Source organism: Monodelphis domestica, chromosome 1, assembly GCF_027887165.1.
Source record: "Monodelphis domestica isolate mMonDom1 chromosome 1, mMonDom1.pri, whole genome shotgun sequence".
Lineage (NCBI taxonomy): Eukaryota > Metazoa > Chordata > Mammalia > Didelphimorphia > Didelphidae > Monodelphis > Monodelphis domestica.
The window spans coordinates 600,140,479-600,157,006 of record NC_077227.1 but is presented as its reverse complement, the minus strand read 5'-3'; the positions used below and the strand labels follow the sequence as shown (position 1 = coordinate 600,157,006).

The 16,528-nt window shown below is 43.1% G+C and overlaps 1 protein-coding gene across 3 annotated transcripts in view; it reads left to right on the top strand.

Moving 5' to 3' along the window:
- KCNIP3 (potassium voltage-gated channel interacting protein 3) overlaps positions 1-16,528 on the top strand; it is a 165,249-nt gene that overhangs the window by 89,782 nt on the left and 58,939 nt on the right. Inside the window, exon 1 of one of the 3 annotated variants that reach the window (XM_001373698.4) lies at positions 9,401-9,645. The exons of the other annotated variants lie outside the window; for them this stretch is intronic. Within the exon in view, the coding sequence (XP_001373735.1) occupies positions 9,543-9,645 (103 nt within the window). The 5' untranslated portion in view covers positions 9,401-9,542. Of the gene's footprint in view, positions 1-9,400; positions 9,646-16,528 lie in introns of those variants that run through there. 3 annotated transcript variants of the gene reach the window in all.

Below are 16,528 nucleotides of genomic sequence, written 5' to 3'. Positions count from 1 at the left end.
GCAGAGGGATGTCTAAGGACCTGGCTCATTCTAGAGGTCTGATTAAACCCATTGTAGCAGTTTTTTTTTAACCCTTACCTTCTTGGAACCAATACTGTGTATTGGTTCCAAGGCAGAAGAGTGGTAAGGGCTAGGCAATGGGGGTTAAATGACTTGCCCAGGGTCACACAGCTAGGAAGTGTCTGAGGTCAAATTTGAACCCAGGACCTCCTATTTCTGGGCATTACTCAATCCACTGAGCCACCCAGCTGTCCCTAATAGATTTTTTTTAATCTTTCCAAGTCCTTTTAAAAATGACTCAAGAATCATTCTTCATATACAATTTGGCATGGTAATTTGATCTATTTATCTACATCCATAACACTCTGGATATGCCTAATCTCAGAGACTAAGCAGGGTCAAGCCTGGTTAGTAAATACTTGGATGAGAGACCACCTGGCATAGTGGGTAGTATAGTAATTTCCTTGAGAATTAGCACAATACTGAACTTGGAATCAGGAAGACCTTGGATCAAATCTCAGGCACTAACTATATGACCTTGAGCAAGTCACATAAATTGTTTACCTTAATCCACTGGAGAAAGAAAAAAACACTCTAGGATCTTTATCAAGAAAACTCAATGGACAGTTTGGTCCATGGTGTTCCTAAGAATTGGACACAACTGAAATACAGCAACAATACCTAGCATGGATATCCTACACTGAATAGATGCTTAAGAAATATTTGTTGACTATTTAAATAACAAAATCTCATTTCATGAACTAGGAAACTGTTCATCAGAAATCACTTGTCCCAGATAGCACTACTGATAAATGAAGGTCTTCAGGCAAAACTGAAAGACCATGTTGCAGACCATGTTGTGGAAAGAATTACTGTTCAGTTATGAATTGATCTGGATGACCACTGAGGACCTTTCCAATCCCTAATTCCATTTCTATGATGTGGCAGATTTGGAATGAAAAAATCTAGGTCTCTTCTCCAAATCTAGTTTGTGGTCTTTCTGTCCCATCATACTGCTTCTGTGGATGTATCATGAGGCTTCATGTTCTTGGGGGAATCTAGGTTTTCAAATGGATTTAGGTCTTCCTGATCAGATTTTGACATAGTTGATGGAATAGTGGGATAATTCAACAAAGGAACAACTGAAGAACCCCTGAAGGCCCTGTTGGGAAGGAGTCCAACCTACTATCTTCTCTTTTGCTTTCAGGATAATTGAGGGGAACAGGGGAACATGAAATAGTAGAAGAACCTTTTAAAGCTCTGCCTTGATGGGGAATGGAACAACTTGTTCAAATCTTTTCCAGGTGTCAGCTGGAGATCCTGAAATTCTGGTGATTTAAGTAACAATCCATATTGTCATGGAAATAGCCTTGAACCTTGAGTCAGAAACAATGTCAGATGGAGATCCTCTGGGGCCTCCAAGGAGAAAGTTTGTTGATGTTTTTATTGCTAACTACAATATAACACTGAAAAAAAAAAACCCTTTAAAGGAAGTTTATGGTTCTGTTACTTTATTTTCAAACTGTTTTTCACTCACTAAAGCCCTATCATGGTGCTGTCAAAGACTATCTAGTCCAACCCTCTCATTTTACAGATTAGGAAACTGAGGCAAGAAGGAGCTTCAGTGCTTTTTCCAGTGTCATAAAGGGGCAAAATGTCAGACATGAGATTTGAACACAAGTTCTTTGACTCTAAAGACTTTCCTCTTTTATTCCCAAAAGATGGGAAATAATGCAATGCTTTAATGACCCCACATTTCTTCTTTTTTAACAAAATTCTTCCACTGTTACTGCCTATTCTCATATGGCTATGAGTCTCCAAATAATAAAAGATGAAAGTCTTCCAAAGGCCGATAGAAAGGCTAAACCAGGTTGAGGTTAACCTCAAACTCACCAGTGGGTTAAGGGGGTGTTTAGCCCAAGCACATGAAGACTTTCCCTAAAGTAATTTATTCCAACAGCCTTTAGGAAAGCAGTAGAAGCAGGCACTATGAAATGCTTAGAGCTTGGTCAGACATCAAAGCTGCCAAGATCATCCACTGCATCCTGAGCCATCATCAGTCTTCCTGACTTGCCACCAGACATCAGTGACTCTAGAAGACAGAGTAAGGCTGGTGACTTGGTATAATTCTACTTCACTTAAATCTAGTTCACAGATAAGTCAAGATATCACTCCATGATGTCATTGGTCTTCTTCAAAATGAAGGACAAACAAAAATAAGAATTACATCTGGAGTATTGTGTTCTGGATCCTACCTTTCAGGAAGGACTCTAACAAACTGGGATGTAACCAGGATGATAGAGGGCTTGAAACCATTTAACATGAAGAGGATCAATGTTGGAACTGGGCATGTTTAGCCTGCAGAAGATGGTTGGGGAGAATAGGAGAGAAGAATAGGGCAATAATCTTCAAGCATTTGAAGGATGGTGATGCAGGAGAGGGATTACATTTATGCTACTTGGCCCCAAGGGACAGAACAGGGAATCATTATGGGTGAAACTTCATTGAGGCAAATTTCTGTTCAACATAAAGATTTCCTATTCCATATTTCCTAATACTTAGAACAATTCTAGAATATAATGAGATGCTTCTGGAGGTCTTTGGGCAAAGATCACCAGAACACTAGTTGAGATGTCACTAAAGGGACCTTTAGGTATAGGTTGAATTTGATGGCCTCTGGGGTCCCTTAGAATTATGACATTCTATTATTGCTCTTCATGTTAGCTGATACACCCCTAGCCCTCTAAGAGTTAAGCTGCCAAGATTCATGCATAATAAAGTGATATTAGCCATGATAAAATACAAATGGGAAGAGATAAGAAAATAAACATCTAAATAGCACCTTCTGTGTTCCAGGCACTATGCTAAGCTCTTTAAAAATAAGATTTCATTTGATATTCATAACTGTGTGAAGTAGATGTTGTTATTAAGCCCATTTTACAGTTGAAGAAACTGAGGCATAGATTGACTTGCCCAGGGTCACAAAATTAGTAAATAACTGGGGTTGAATTTGGACTAAGGACTTCAGGTGACCTGAACTTCTGCCCAGGGCTCTAGCAACTGCTTGATCTAGCTGCCTCAATGTGGAGCATATGAGGCAATATACTATAATGCTAATTTGGAGAATAGTCCTATAGGAGGTCAGAGGAGGGAAAGGGCAATAAAGATTGGAATTCTTGGGGAAGACTTCATGGAGTCCAGACTGAAGCTAGACTCTGAAGGTCTGTATAGCATCTACATGGCAAAGAGAAAAGGATTACAGAAATCCTTCAAACCCACTTCAGGGGAAGGGAAGAGTACAAGAAAAGTTGTCTTCAGAGAGACTGCCACCTCATTGCTGGGGTAGAGGGAATGCCTTCAATCTGATAACCGTTTCTCAGTCTTGATCCTCTTTGACCTCTACAGCATTTGACACCATTGGTCACTGTCTTTTAGATTCTCTTCACACTCAACGATTTTGTGACCCTCTTCTTTCCTGATTTTCTTTCTATATTTCTGACCTTTCCTTCACTTTCCTTTGCTGGTTCTTCATCCATGTGATGGATATCCCACAATGCTCTGTCCTGGACCCTTCACTTCTTCACTCCCTCCTTCCTTCCTTCCTTCCTTCCTTCCTTCCTTCCTTCCTTCCTTCCTTCCTTCCTTCCTTCCATAGTTCCAGGACCTCCACTTTCAGTCTACTCTAAGCACATAAGCATTAACTCCCCTCAACCTTCCATTAGCTTGACTGGATTTGTCTCAGGCACTGGAATTCCTAGTTGCAGCTCTGCCTGAGGTGAATGCTACAATATAAGCGAGCTTTGATTGTTGGTACAAAGAAGGAAAATCAGGAGATGACTGTGTACCTTCTAAGGGATAGCCAGTAGTCAGGGTGATTGATCTTGTACAGCAAGGGATTTGTTTCCTGCTAAGGAGACTGACCACTGATGTTTGGCTCTAGGCCCTAGGTGAGTCTCCTGTAACAGCCAGAGGAGTGGGTGGAGAAGAGAGAGAACATCTCAGTCTTATCCCAGATGCCCAGGACCCTAGCAGGCAGGCAGGCAGGCAAGGAAACCTGCTAGGGAGGCAGCCGGCTCCAGTCCATTAAGCCAGTTGGCCAGGGCTGCTAATGCAGAGTGGGCGCTCTGTTCTCCGAGCTATTATCCATTTTAGCATCTTTAATATTTTACAGCGCACAACAAGGGAATCAATGTCTTGTTTATAGCTCAGTGTTTATGGGAGCCACTGAAGATATTCTCAGTAAAATGGGGGAGAGCCATCCCAGTTTGGGGAGGAAATTGAGGCAGCAGGGCAAGGAGTGGGAAGGAGGTGACCTCCTTTGGGACCAATGACATTCCCACCATGAACTTGGAGGCTTGACCTTCTGTGTATGTATGCCCAAGAGCAAGTGCTAAGTGCCAATCAAGTGTTAATGCCCCTTTATTTGTGGGATGAGGTAGGAGAGTGCAGCCCTCAAGAAGAAGGAAAAAAAAACCCAACCTCCCTGCACAAATTATAGTAGCTTCCACTCATTTGGATTTGATGGTAACTTGCTTTGGAATAAGGCTGACTTGTTCCATTTGTGGAGTCAAAAAGATTTGCTGAGGAAATGAACTGAGCAAATAAGATTGTAAGGGGCATATTTAAGCTATTTAAGCCTTTTGAAGGACTTTAGCACGTCAGTGGGTTTAACTTTAACAAATATAATTTCTTACTTCTATATTTGCCATTAGGATCTCTAACTAAGAATAGGGTAGCTCTAATTCTTCAGTAATTTGGCAGAGGAACAAACTTTTTTTTTAAACCCTCCAAGGCAGAAGAGTGGTAAGGGCTAGACAATGGGGGTTAAGTGACTTGCCCAGGGTCACACAGCTGAGAAATGTCTGAGCTACACTGGAACCCCTGGAACATGCATTTATTAAGCATCTGCTGTATGCTACGCACTGTGCTAAGTATTTTACAAATATGATCTCATTTGAGTCTCACAGCAACCTTGTGAGGTGAGTGCTTTTATTATCTCCATTTTTCCATTGAGAAAATTGAGGCAAATGAAGAAGTAAAGTGACTTGTTCTGGGTCACACAGCTAGTAAGTAGCTGAGGTTGGATTTGAACCTCAAGGGTTCATGATTCCAGGCTCATTCCTCTATCCATAGTGTTACCTAACTGCCCAAAGAGAGGCAGTCTGGAACTACAGGAAAGAAGACTAGACTGGCCAGCTGAGAGATCTATATTTGAGTTCAGGGTCTGTCACTAACCAGCTCTGTGACCATGGACAAATCACATCAACAATTCATCTCTGTCCTACAGACATTTCTTGAGCAACCTCTATGGGTTGGTTATTGGGGAGTACAAAGACAAAAATGAAAAACAGTCCCTGCTTTCAAAACGTTTCCGTTCTACTGGAGGATACAACTCATGCAGATTAGATATTCTGGGGAGGAGGGGGTGAGAGAGAGAAAATGTTTGTTGCTCAGTCATGTCTGGCTTTTTGTGACCCTGTTTGAGGTTTTCTTAGCAAAAATACTGGAATGGTTTGTCATTTCTTTCTCCAGCTCATTTGTCAAATGAGGTGACCATGACTTGCCCATCAAGCCACTTTCCCAGTGTCACAAAACTAGTAAGTGTCTGAAGTCAAATTTCAACTCATGAAAACTCATCATCCTAACTTCAGGTCCTGCACTCCATCCACTAGGCCACCTAGCTACCCCTGCAGAGGCAAGAGGAAATGCGTCATCTGGAGTCCCACTTGTTGGGTCCTTCCCCTAGCTACTAGTGCTCTATTCCTTTTAACCACTCACCTTGATTAGTTTTTACAGAGATATTTACTTTGAAGAGAAAGCAAGATAAAAGCACAAACCTTTCCCCCCACCCAACACTTTGGAAGGGTACTCTCCCTTCATCTCAACTCTCAGTCTCTGGGGATTGCAAGCTCAGACTTAGCATACTTTCTGTATAATATTGATCCTAGTAGTCAACAGTCAAAGGCATTAGGTGTCTACTCTATCTCAGGCACTATGCTAAGCCCACAGGATACACAGAAAGACAAAAAAAATGATCCCAAGGAGCTCACAAATGAATCGGGAAGAAAACATACAAACAACTATGAAAAAATGCATATTGGTGAAGCCTGACATATTCTTGAAGGGAAGGCTCTAAGATTAATGGGCCTGAGAAAGATTCTTATAGCATATATATGTATAATATATATATATATATAATAGTCTATATGTGAAGAAATTGAGGCAAATAGTTAAGTGACATTTAAATAGCACCCACTACATGTCAGGTCATTGTGCAAAGCGATTTATAAATAATATCTCCTTTGATACTCACAACAACCTTGTGAAGTAGGTACCATTATTAAACCCAGTATATGTCTGTAAAAAAAGGGATAAACAGAGGGCAAGGCAACTGCTGTGGAGTTGTAAATGGCTAGAAAATGCTTGAAGCATGAATAAATGCTCACAGAGGTCAAGAAAGTCTCTCAGGCTAACAAGTTCATGTCCAGATAGAGCATGACAGATGACTCCATATTTCAGCTACTACTGAGTTGGGTCCTGCAGGACATCAGAACTGAGATGGCTACAAAACCCAAATTGTCCATAAGATTTGGTCTCCTTAACTTTTAAACTCATAAGGCTGGAGGTTCCAGTTCCTTCATTTAAAATGAAAAGGAACAAATGGAAGGCCAGGGTAAAAGCCCCTTTCATAGGACTACATCTCAGCATTGGAGTGAGAGCCCAAGGCCATTACTCACATGTTCAGAATTAGAGAGATTCTCCAAGAATGAGCCGCTAAAGAGGAAAGGGTGAAGGCTCTGGTCACTGGTGCTTTTGGAATGTCTTCATGGCATAGGTTCACTGTGAATCAATTTGGGGGGCCATTTGTTGGGATTTCTCTTTTGCCCTTACTATATTCTGACTGCATTCCATGTGACCTTGAAGAAAGTTTCCTTGTCTATCCAATTAGAGGTCTGGTTTAGATGCTAAATGCAATCAGTCAGTCACTCAGCAAGCATTTATTAAGCATTCTATGTGCCATGCACTGTACTAAATGCTGGGAATACAAGTAGGAGCAAAAAGAAAGGCAATCCCAGCCCTTATAGAGTTTTCACTCTAATGAAGAAAGAGGACATATAGAGTTTTCACTCTAATGAAGAAAGGGATATGGGTGATTAGAGGGGAGGGATGGCCTTATAGGGTCACAGTAAAGTAGGTCTAAAGAGTCCAGAGTACAGCTTGGAGAGGAATGAGACATCACTGACCTGGGTAACCTCCTCAAATCGAGGTTCTAGGAAGAGTCATCCAGTTAAAGGGAGAGGTCATAGTGGTAACAGGTCTTTTCCTTGGGCTGAAGAGTTTTTGGAGCTTGGTAGAAAAGTCTAGAGTACAGCTTTTAGAGTTAAAAAAGATCTTATGGACACCATCCTTATGTACATTTCTCAAATCAACTCAAATTGTTGATACAGTTGTGAGGACATAAAATTCAGTTAGGCTAAAGGGATATGAAGACTGGGTGGGGAAATGGTCTTTGACTTCAAGACATTTATATTCTATGGATCATTCCTTCTCTGCTTCCTCCATTAGTTGGTAAAACTTCTTGAAGTTAAAGACTGGGTCATTTTTCTTCTTCATACCACTAGCATTTATTCAGCAAAACGCCTTGCCTTGCACTCAGAAGGAACTTAATGCTTGCAGAATAAAATTGTGTATACAACCTGCTACCAGTCACTGCACAGGCACACTGCACACTTTCCCAAGAAAAGACCATGGTTCCTTGCTCTTTCCCCTTCCATGTTTACAGTCCTTTAGGACTCTTGGTCTTCCTTTTTCAGTATTCTGTTTTCTTCTGTTGACTTTTTCTATCCCAGTATCTCTCACTGTTTCATGATCAGGTAGGTGCCTGTCTCCCCAGCAAGTAGTGGTATGCTGGTGCATAGAGGCTGATGCTCCCTTCTTGAACCATGTAGAAAGGTGTGTGTGTGTGTGTGTGTGTGTGTGTGTGTGTGTCTGTGTGTGTGTGTGTGTGTGTGTGTGTGTGTGTGTGTGTGTGTACAGGCTCTTTGAGGCCTGAGAGACATTAAACTCCCACAAAGAGGCACCAGCAATTCCCAAACCTTTTCCATCATCCCATCCCACCTCCAATCCAGTTCAGTGCCTTCAAGCTGTCTGGAGGAAAATTCACACTTAGGTGTTAATGAGGGCAGAATGATAGGGTTTTAGAATTGGACTCCTTGAGCCACCTCCTCCCAGAAATATACACTTGGAAAGAAGAGCCTGGAATGCCAGTGTTTAATCCATTTCTGATGATGGAATTTCAGATTATATTATATCTAGGTATTTGGACATGAAGGAGCCTTATCTATTTGTGGTGTGGGCTTCAAAGTGTGTGTCTGTGTGTGTGTAAAGGAGAGAGTGAAGTTCTGTTATCAGAGCCAAGCAAAGAATCCCTTCCTAAAGTGGTAAACCAAGGTGAACTTTGCTTCCGGAGAGTGGAGCCTCCCTTCTCTCTACTCCCCCCCCCCCCCCTTTCCTTCCTTCCCTCCCTTTAGCAGTCTTTCTTCTCCTGGGCTGCTAGCACAATGTGAGATCACCTTCTCCCAGGACACCCTGCTCACTCCCAGGGCTTATGCCCTCCTCCCTAAAGCACGGAGCTATTACCACCAGCGGGTAAGGTGTTCCCCTGGGATGGCTGGCGTTGTCATGGTGATCCTTTATCTCAATCAATGCAGACAGGACCAGGGAGGGGCAGAGAAAGAGGGAGTGGAGGAAAGAAAGGGGAGGAGAGCTGAACGACCCACCCAGCCCAGGCTTCTGGCTCTCTCCCTCCTCCCCCTTTCGCTTGGAGTGCTCTCAGAGGGGTGGGACACAGGGGGCTGGGCGGGGGAGTGGGGGTTGTAATTGTTTTATAGTGGTTCTCAGGCCAATGAGAGCACGGGGAACTGGGATGGAGGCTGGGAGGGAGTTGAGGGGTTTCCCCGGGCTGCCTGCCAGCCCCCAGCAGCCCAGTAGTGACCCCCGCCCCCTGCGCGTCACCCACTTGGGACCTTTCCCTCCCCCTTGCACTCATTCCTCCACCCTGCTGGTCTTGGAAGCGGGTAGCTCCCGATGGAGACGCCTGTGCCCAAGATGCCTGGGGTTGCCGGGAGCTACGCTGGGCGGTAAAGTTTGCCGGCTGACTCGGAAAGTTGCTGCTTCTCCCCGCTCTGCTCTCTTTCCTCCTCTCTTGCCTTCTTGGTTCTGCAAGGCCAATTTCTCCATCCCTCTCCTGGCTCCCGACTCCTGCAGTCCCCCGGTCCCTGCCTGCTTAGAGATCTCAGACACAGGGGGATGTGAGCCTCCCAGCTGATGATCAGAGGGAGGGAGGGAGGGGGGAAGGAGAGAGAGAGGAAGAGAGTCAGGGTACCAGGGAGCCAGCAGGGTACCAGGGAACCGCTGGCTCCTCTTCTGCTATCGCCCAGGAGACTGGGCTTAGTGCTCGGACTGGGTCACTCTCCCAGAGAAACTGAGCTGGCCAGGAGGACAAGTGGAGTGGCCCCAGCCCCACTGGACCTCCGCCCACCATGGGCATCCAGGGCATGGAACTCTGTGCCATGGCGGTGGTGGTGTTGCTCTTCATTGCTGTCCTCAAGCAGTTTGGGATCCTGGAACCTATGTCCATGGAAGGTAATCTTTGCTGTGCTTCCTCTGGGCCTCCGTAATCCCCCCCTTCTATCCTCTCCTTTCTGGGCAGATGGGACTCTTGGAGGCTCGCTCCACAGCACCTCTGGAGCTTTAGAGGGACCTCTCCTCCCAATTTCTGTCCTTATACAGAGCTAGGGCCGGCATCCTGGCCTGGGGGATGGTGAGAAGCAGGGTGTCCTACCTTTCTGTCGCCTTTCCCTCCCCTAGCCAAGTAAGTGGGTCCTCCCATCTCCAGAGGAAGTTCTGAGCAGTATAAAGATGATAGTTCTTTTGGGGATGATGGAAGAAGAGGTTTATTATATGGAGGCACTGAGCTCTTTCCTCTCTGACCGACCCCTTGTTTTCTGGGCTGCTGTGGCCCCTTTAAGCTAGTCACCATCAACATTAACCCCATGCTCCTTTCCTTGTATTGGATGGCTGTGATGTTGTTGGGGAGGGGGAGGAAGTTAGATGTGACTAAGAATGGACATGAGGGGGTAAGGGGGGAAACTGTAGCTTTTCTTCCAAACACACTTGTCCAGGAGGAACACTGGATGGCTTAGCCAGGATTTAGGGTCAACCACAGTGAAAAACTGGCTTGGAGCCTTGATGTAGTCTGTGCTCACCAAGGCCCATTTTCTCTGAGACACTGGGATTCCCAGAATCCTGCTTTTGTTCTCAGGCATGGAATATGTATGTGGGGAAAATAACCCAATGTGTATCCTCCCATGCCATCCCAAGCTACTGAGGGTGACAGAGAAAGAGCCACATGATGGTAACAGGAGAGAAAGGAATAAAGTTTGGGGGCCGAGATTCCTAGGGCCACCCAAACCATTTTTCCATCTGATCAAGTCACTAGGGCTAAGTAACCCCTGGTTTAATGGGTCTTCTCTTCTGCCCACTCCCTCCACCTCTCTGGCAGGAAGGAAGACCCTACTGAGGTTAGGGTCATGTCATTTGTCTCCACCTGCAGCCACTGGAGGATAAGCATCCTCCTTAGAGAGAGGACAGCTACTGTAATATCAGTTACTACAGCGCCGCCTCAGCATTAACTGGAGAGCAAACTGGCTTCCACTTGCCCTTAAATCAAGACATTGAATCCTTTCCCAGGACCCCTCAAGGACACTTGCCTGCGGCTCCCTCCCCATCCCCACCCCGCCTCCCTCTTTCCTCTTCAATGCATCATTTCGGTGGCATTCGACCAGCCAGGCTGGTTGAGAGGAACCAGAAGGGAGGTGGGTCCCCTTAATGTGAACCCCCCCTCAGCCTTTCTAAACTCTATTCTGGACCCCCACCCCTTCCTTTCTTTCCCTCTCCCCTCTACCACTCAAAGAGTACTCTCTTTCCCTCCTCCCAGTCTCTTTTTCTCTCCTAGCCTAGCCAGGGCAGCTCTTGAATAGAGAAATGCTGGGATTGGATCGGTCACCATTGCCACAGCATGTCCCCAGATCCTGGAGTGATAGAGGACACTGTCCTGCCTGCCTCAGCATTGTACTGACCTTGGGTTATTGGCCTTAGCCCCATGGGGCTAAAGCTCTGAGAGCTGGGAAAGAGAGGGACCCTTCACTTAGAATCTTGTGCTGCCATTATAGGGCAGAGCCTCCTGGGACAGGGCTGTGAATCCCCTTTCTCCCTAGGAAAGGGTGGTGCTACCCCAACTTAGATGATGAATGGCTCAGGTCATCAGGCTGAGAAAGCTAGGGTTTCTTTGCAATGGAGTGAGACAACGAGATGGGGCAGTTTGGGATGTTGCTGGGTGGGAAGTACTAATGTGCCTTCAAGTGATTCAGCCATGGAACCCTACTTTGTGGCCCAGACAGGCTTTATCTAAGAGGGGATCCAGAATCAGGGTAATGTTGTGGCCTCACTTTGCCTTCATATAAAAAGTCAAGGGGGTCCCATGTGCAAAGTATGAGGTTATATTCCCAATAAGATTATAGAATTCTAGAATGGAGGAGCTAGAAAAGGAACTTAGCATCAACCCCCACAAAAGAAGAAAGGGACATGGACAGAGGGGGTGAGTGACTTGCCTACAGGCTGGTCTAGGAAGATATGAACTTGGCTTTCCAGGGATTTTCCTGTTTGGGAGAAGTACAGCCCATAAAATTGGAGTGAGCCCAGGGGCTTGACCTAAGGCTACATAAACTGATCTGTGCATTATTAGAGAAGAATTGGGGGCATAACAAAAAACTTTCAATTTGCAGTCAAGGGGGAGTTGGAGAGAAAGAGAATAAGCCCCAGGGCAGCTAGATGATATGGGCCTAGAGTCAGGAAGATCTAAGTTCAAATGCAGTCTCAAACACTTATTAGCTGTGTGACCTTGAGCAAGTCATTTGATCCTGTTTGCCTCCCTTTCCTCATCTGTAAAATAAACTAGAGAAGGAAATGGTACACCACTTCAGTATTTTTGCTAAGAATACCTCAAAAAAGTTCAGGAAGAGTCTGTCACAACTGAAAATAACTAAGCAATAACAAAAGAGAAAGCTCCAACTAGGGTGGGATAATAAGAACTTTGCCCTAGGGTGTCCAAAATTAGAGAGCACCAAATACTTGCAGTCCTTTTACAGCCTAGAAACATAGATCTTAGGACCTAGTTAGCAAAAATAATTAGTTAACGTAGGAAGTTACTAGAAGACAAGCCATGGGGGCATCTCCCTTGGCGAATTCTTCTGTGACATACTGCCTCTCTTCCCTCTAGTGAAACCGTTTGAAAGTATGTTCCCCATGTACATTTTGTGCTATTTTCCCCTGGCACAAGCATTTATCAGGAAAACACTGGAGAACACTACCATCTAACACTTCTTTGAGGACCCAAATACATACTGATTTTGATCAATCAATCAATTAATCACAAAACATTGATTTAGCACTTACTATGTTCCAGGCACTGTGCTAAACATTTTGGATACAAAAAGAGGCAAAAGGCTGTTCCTGTCCTCAGAGAGCTTACAGTCTAACAGAGGAGACAAAATGCAAACAAATAAACACAAAGCAAGCTCTATGCAGGATAAATAGGAAACAATTAAGAAAGGAAACCCCTAAATTAGGAAAAGTTGGGAAAGGCTTCCTATAGAAAATGGGTTTTTATTGGGAGTTAAAGGAAGCCAGGGAGGTTACTAGTCAGAATGAAATTGGGGGAGCATTCCAGGCATGGAAAACAGCCAGCAGAAATGCCCAGAATCCAGAGATGGAGTGGCTTGTTGATGGAACAGCCAGGAGGCCAGTGTCACTGGATCAAAGATTGGGAGTAAGATGGGGAGTAAGACTGGAAAGGTGGGAGGGACTAGGTGATGAATGCCAAACAGGGCATTTTGTATTTGCTCCAGGAGGCAGTAGGGAGCCACTGGAATTTATTGAGTAAGAGACTGACATGATCCAAACTTTGCTTTAGAAAAATCATTTTAGTGGCTGAATGGAGAATGGATTGGAATGGGGAGAGACTAGAGGTAGACAGGCCTGCCACTAGGCTACTGCAACAGTCCAGATGTGGGGTGATGAAGGCTTGCACCAGAGTGAATTGCCAGATGGCATTTTATGTATCCAGTCCTCTACCTTTCCTAGTTGGAACTGGATGTGGGGGAGGAGGGTCAGAGCTAAAGTCAATTGTGAATTCAAATGTTTGGATGTGGCCCTTATTCTACAGTTTTTTACACCATTTAGGCTGGGCAAACAAGGGGATCATTAGAAGGGACATGTAAGGTCATTAATAGAGCTTCACTTTACAGCTGAGAAAACTGAGTCCCACACAGGATATGACTTGCTTCAGTTCAGAACAGAGTGGGGTTTCAAAGTCAGATCCCAGGGTAGAAGGACAAGAACTTGATTTGGAATTGGAACTCCTGGGTTGGAATCCCAGCTCATTGCACATGCAAGTGGCTGAACCTCAGTTTTCTCAGCTGCAAAATGAAGGAACTGGGCTGGATGAAGTCAGAACTAGATGAGTCAGGTCTTTCCTCGCTCTAAAATCTATGAGCCTCTGAGTTCAAATCTAGGCAGTTCAAAATTTAATGGTGTTATCTAAAATTATGTCTTCTAGGGAGCAGCCAGGTAGCACAAATAGAGAGTGCCAGGCCTGGAGTCTGAAGGACCTATGTTCGAATCTGACTTCAGGTACTTCCTAGCTGAGTGACCCTGGGCAAGTCACTTAACCCTGTTTGTCTAGCCCTTGACCTTCTGTCTTAGAGAAGTTACCAAGATAAATATTAAGGGTTAAAAATGAAATAATATATGACAGTGTTCTTCCTTTGGAAATGAGCTTGTAAATATTTTGTATTTAATTTTCTGTGTCTATGATTTACCTCTCCAAGGCAAAGAGAAGTTTCTTGAGGGTAGAGTCTATTTTATTTTCATCTGCTTCACCATCATGTCATAGAGTGCCTCTTACATTATAAGGACTTTAAAAATGCTTTTTATTGAATGTTCTAGTTGAGAGCTGAGTTACAATTTGTTTTTTTTTTTAATGGGAAAAAAGTTTTGTGAAGCAAATGCATAGCAGACAAGAGGCCAGGATGTTAATTTTAAGAGAACAAGCTTTTCAAGCATTATAGAAGGTCCTTTAAAACTTTATTATTATTAATTTTTATTTTTATTTATAATATTATTTATAATATTTATAATATATTATTATAATATAGTGTATTAATATATTATATTATGTTATATTATTATTATTATTAATTTTTTATAGCTGGGTGGCACAGTGGATGGAGTGCTGGGTGAGCTTGGAGTAAGGAAGATTCATCTTCCTGAGTTAAGATCTGGCCTCAGACACTTTTTAACTGTTTGACTCTGAGCAAGTTGCTTAACCTTGTTTGCCTCAGTTTCATCATCTGGAAAATGAGCTGGAGAAGAAAATGGCAAACCATCTCATATCTTTGCTAAGAAAACCCCAAATAGGATCATGAAAAGTTGGAAATGATTGCACAATGACAACATGTTTATATACTCAATTCAGATGAGCTAATTATGAATTATTGTTACCTATCTATTCATAGTTATAGTATCATGCTCCTCTTTACAGAAGAGAAAACTGAGACAAACAGCATTATGACTTATCTAGGGTCATACAGTAAATGTCTGAGGATAGATTTGAACTCATGTCTTCATAACTCCAGACCCAGTGCTCTATCCACTGTGACATCTAGCAAAGGAATACTGTTGTTCAGTTGTAGTTGGGTCCAACACTTGATGATCCCATTTGGAGTGGTTTTCCATTTCCTTCTCCAGCTCATTTGAGAGATGAGGAAACTGAGCCAAACAGTTAAGTGATTTGCCCAGGATCACACAGCGAGGAAGTGTCTGAGCCAGAGTTGAACTCAGGAAGACTCATCTTCCTGACTCTAAGCCTGGCACTTTCTCCACTGTGCCACCTAGCTGCCTAATCATGCCCATAGTAGGTGCTTAATTCTTATTGGATTGGATTAAAGCAAGCTCAGCAAGACCTCTACTTGGCAGCACAATGTTAACCTAGTTCTAGTTATTGTATGAATTTGAAATTGCATTTCTTGACAAATTCAGACTTCTTATTTCAGACTCTTTACTGCATCATGATTCTCAGGGGGCTTGATGATTAGTTTCATTCCATTAGTTACCATGGGGGCTTCAGTGTAGATTACCAGACTATAAGATTAGCAGTTTGAATGTGAAGGTTGGAGAGAAATAGTAAGTAGAAAGGAGAGGAAGGAATCTCAACTCTTTCTTTTAAAAATTTTATTTTTATTTTTAGTTCTAAATTCTCTTCCTCCTCTGTCTCTTTCCTTTACCCTCTAAAAAAGAAAGAAAAACAAAATTTGTTACAAATATGTATAGTCTAACAAAACAAATCTCTACATTAGTCTATCTAAAAAAATTGCTTCAGGATATACTCTGAAATCTATCACTTCTGTATCTGGAAGTGGATAGCATGTTCCATCATGAGTTCCTAGAACTGTGGTTGGTTCCATTGTGTTGACTAGAGTTCGTAAATCTGTCAAAGTTGTTTGTCTTTATGATATTGTTGTTATTGCATAAATTGTCCCCTTGGTTCTGTTCACTTTATTTTGTATCTATCAGTTCATACAAATCTTTCCAGGTTTTTCTAAAACTAGTCCCTTCATCATGACTTACAGATACAATAGCATTCCAACAGATACTTACACTGTAACATGTTCAGCCATTTTCCAGTTGATGGGCACTCTCTTAGTTTCTAGTTCTTTGTCCCCATGAGAAGAATAGCTCTAAGTATTTTTTTATACATATAGGTCCTTGCCCTCTTTACCACTTTGAGGTAAGGACCTAGTAATGGCATCATTGGCTAAAATGTATGTAGAGTTTAATAACTTTTAGGACAAAGTTTCAAACTTCAGCTCTTTTTGATGAGGTGGGTAGATGACAGTGGCTGTGGCTAGAGCACTGGGACTGGAGATGAGAAGACCTGAGTTCAAATCCAGTCTTAGACATTTACCATCTGTGTGGCCCTGGGCAAGTCACTTTACTTCAGTTTCCTCTTTTATAAAATAGGGCTAATTATAGCATCTACCTTTGAAAATTGTTGTGAAGGTCAAATGAGATATTATTTGTTTTAAAGTTCTTAGTGCAGTCCCCATCACATAGTAGGTGCTATATATAAATGCTGAATCCCCTTTCCCCTTTTTCTTAATGCCATTCTAGATGAATATTCAAAAAGAAAAACCAGAACCAAACATATGTGTATATGTACACAGTGTTCCAAAAGTCTTAGTGCATATTTAAGTCCTTTAAGTTGTACTCAGATTTTCATCATAGGACCACAGTCTATAGAATTACACTTTATGTAACTACTTTGGGGTTATCTGGAAGCTTTGGCCATGATAAAATAGCTTATTGTTGAGTAATCAATCAGATTTGTGTACTCTTTCCAATATGGTGG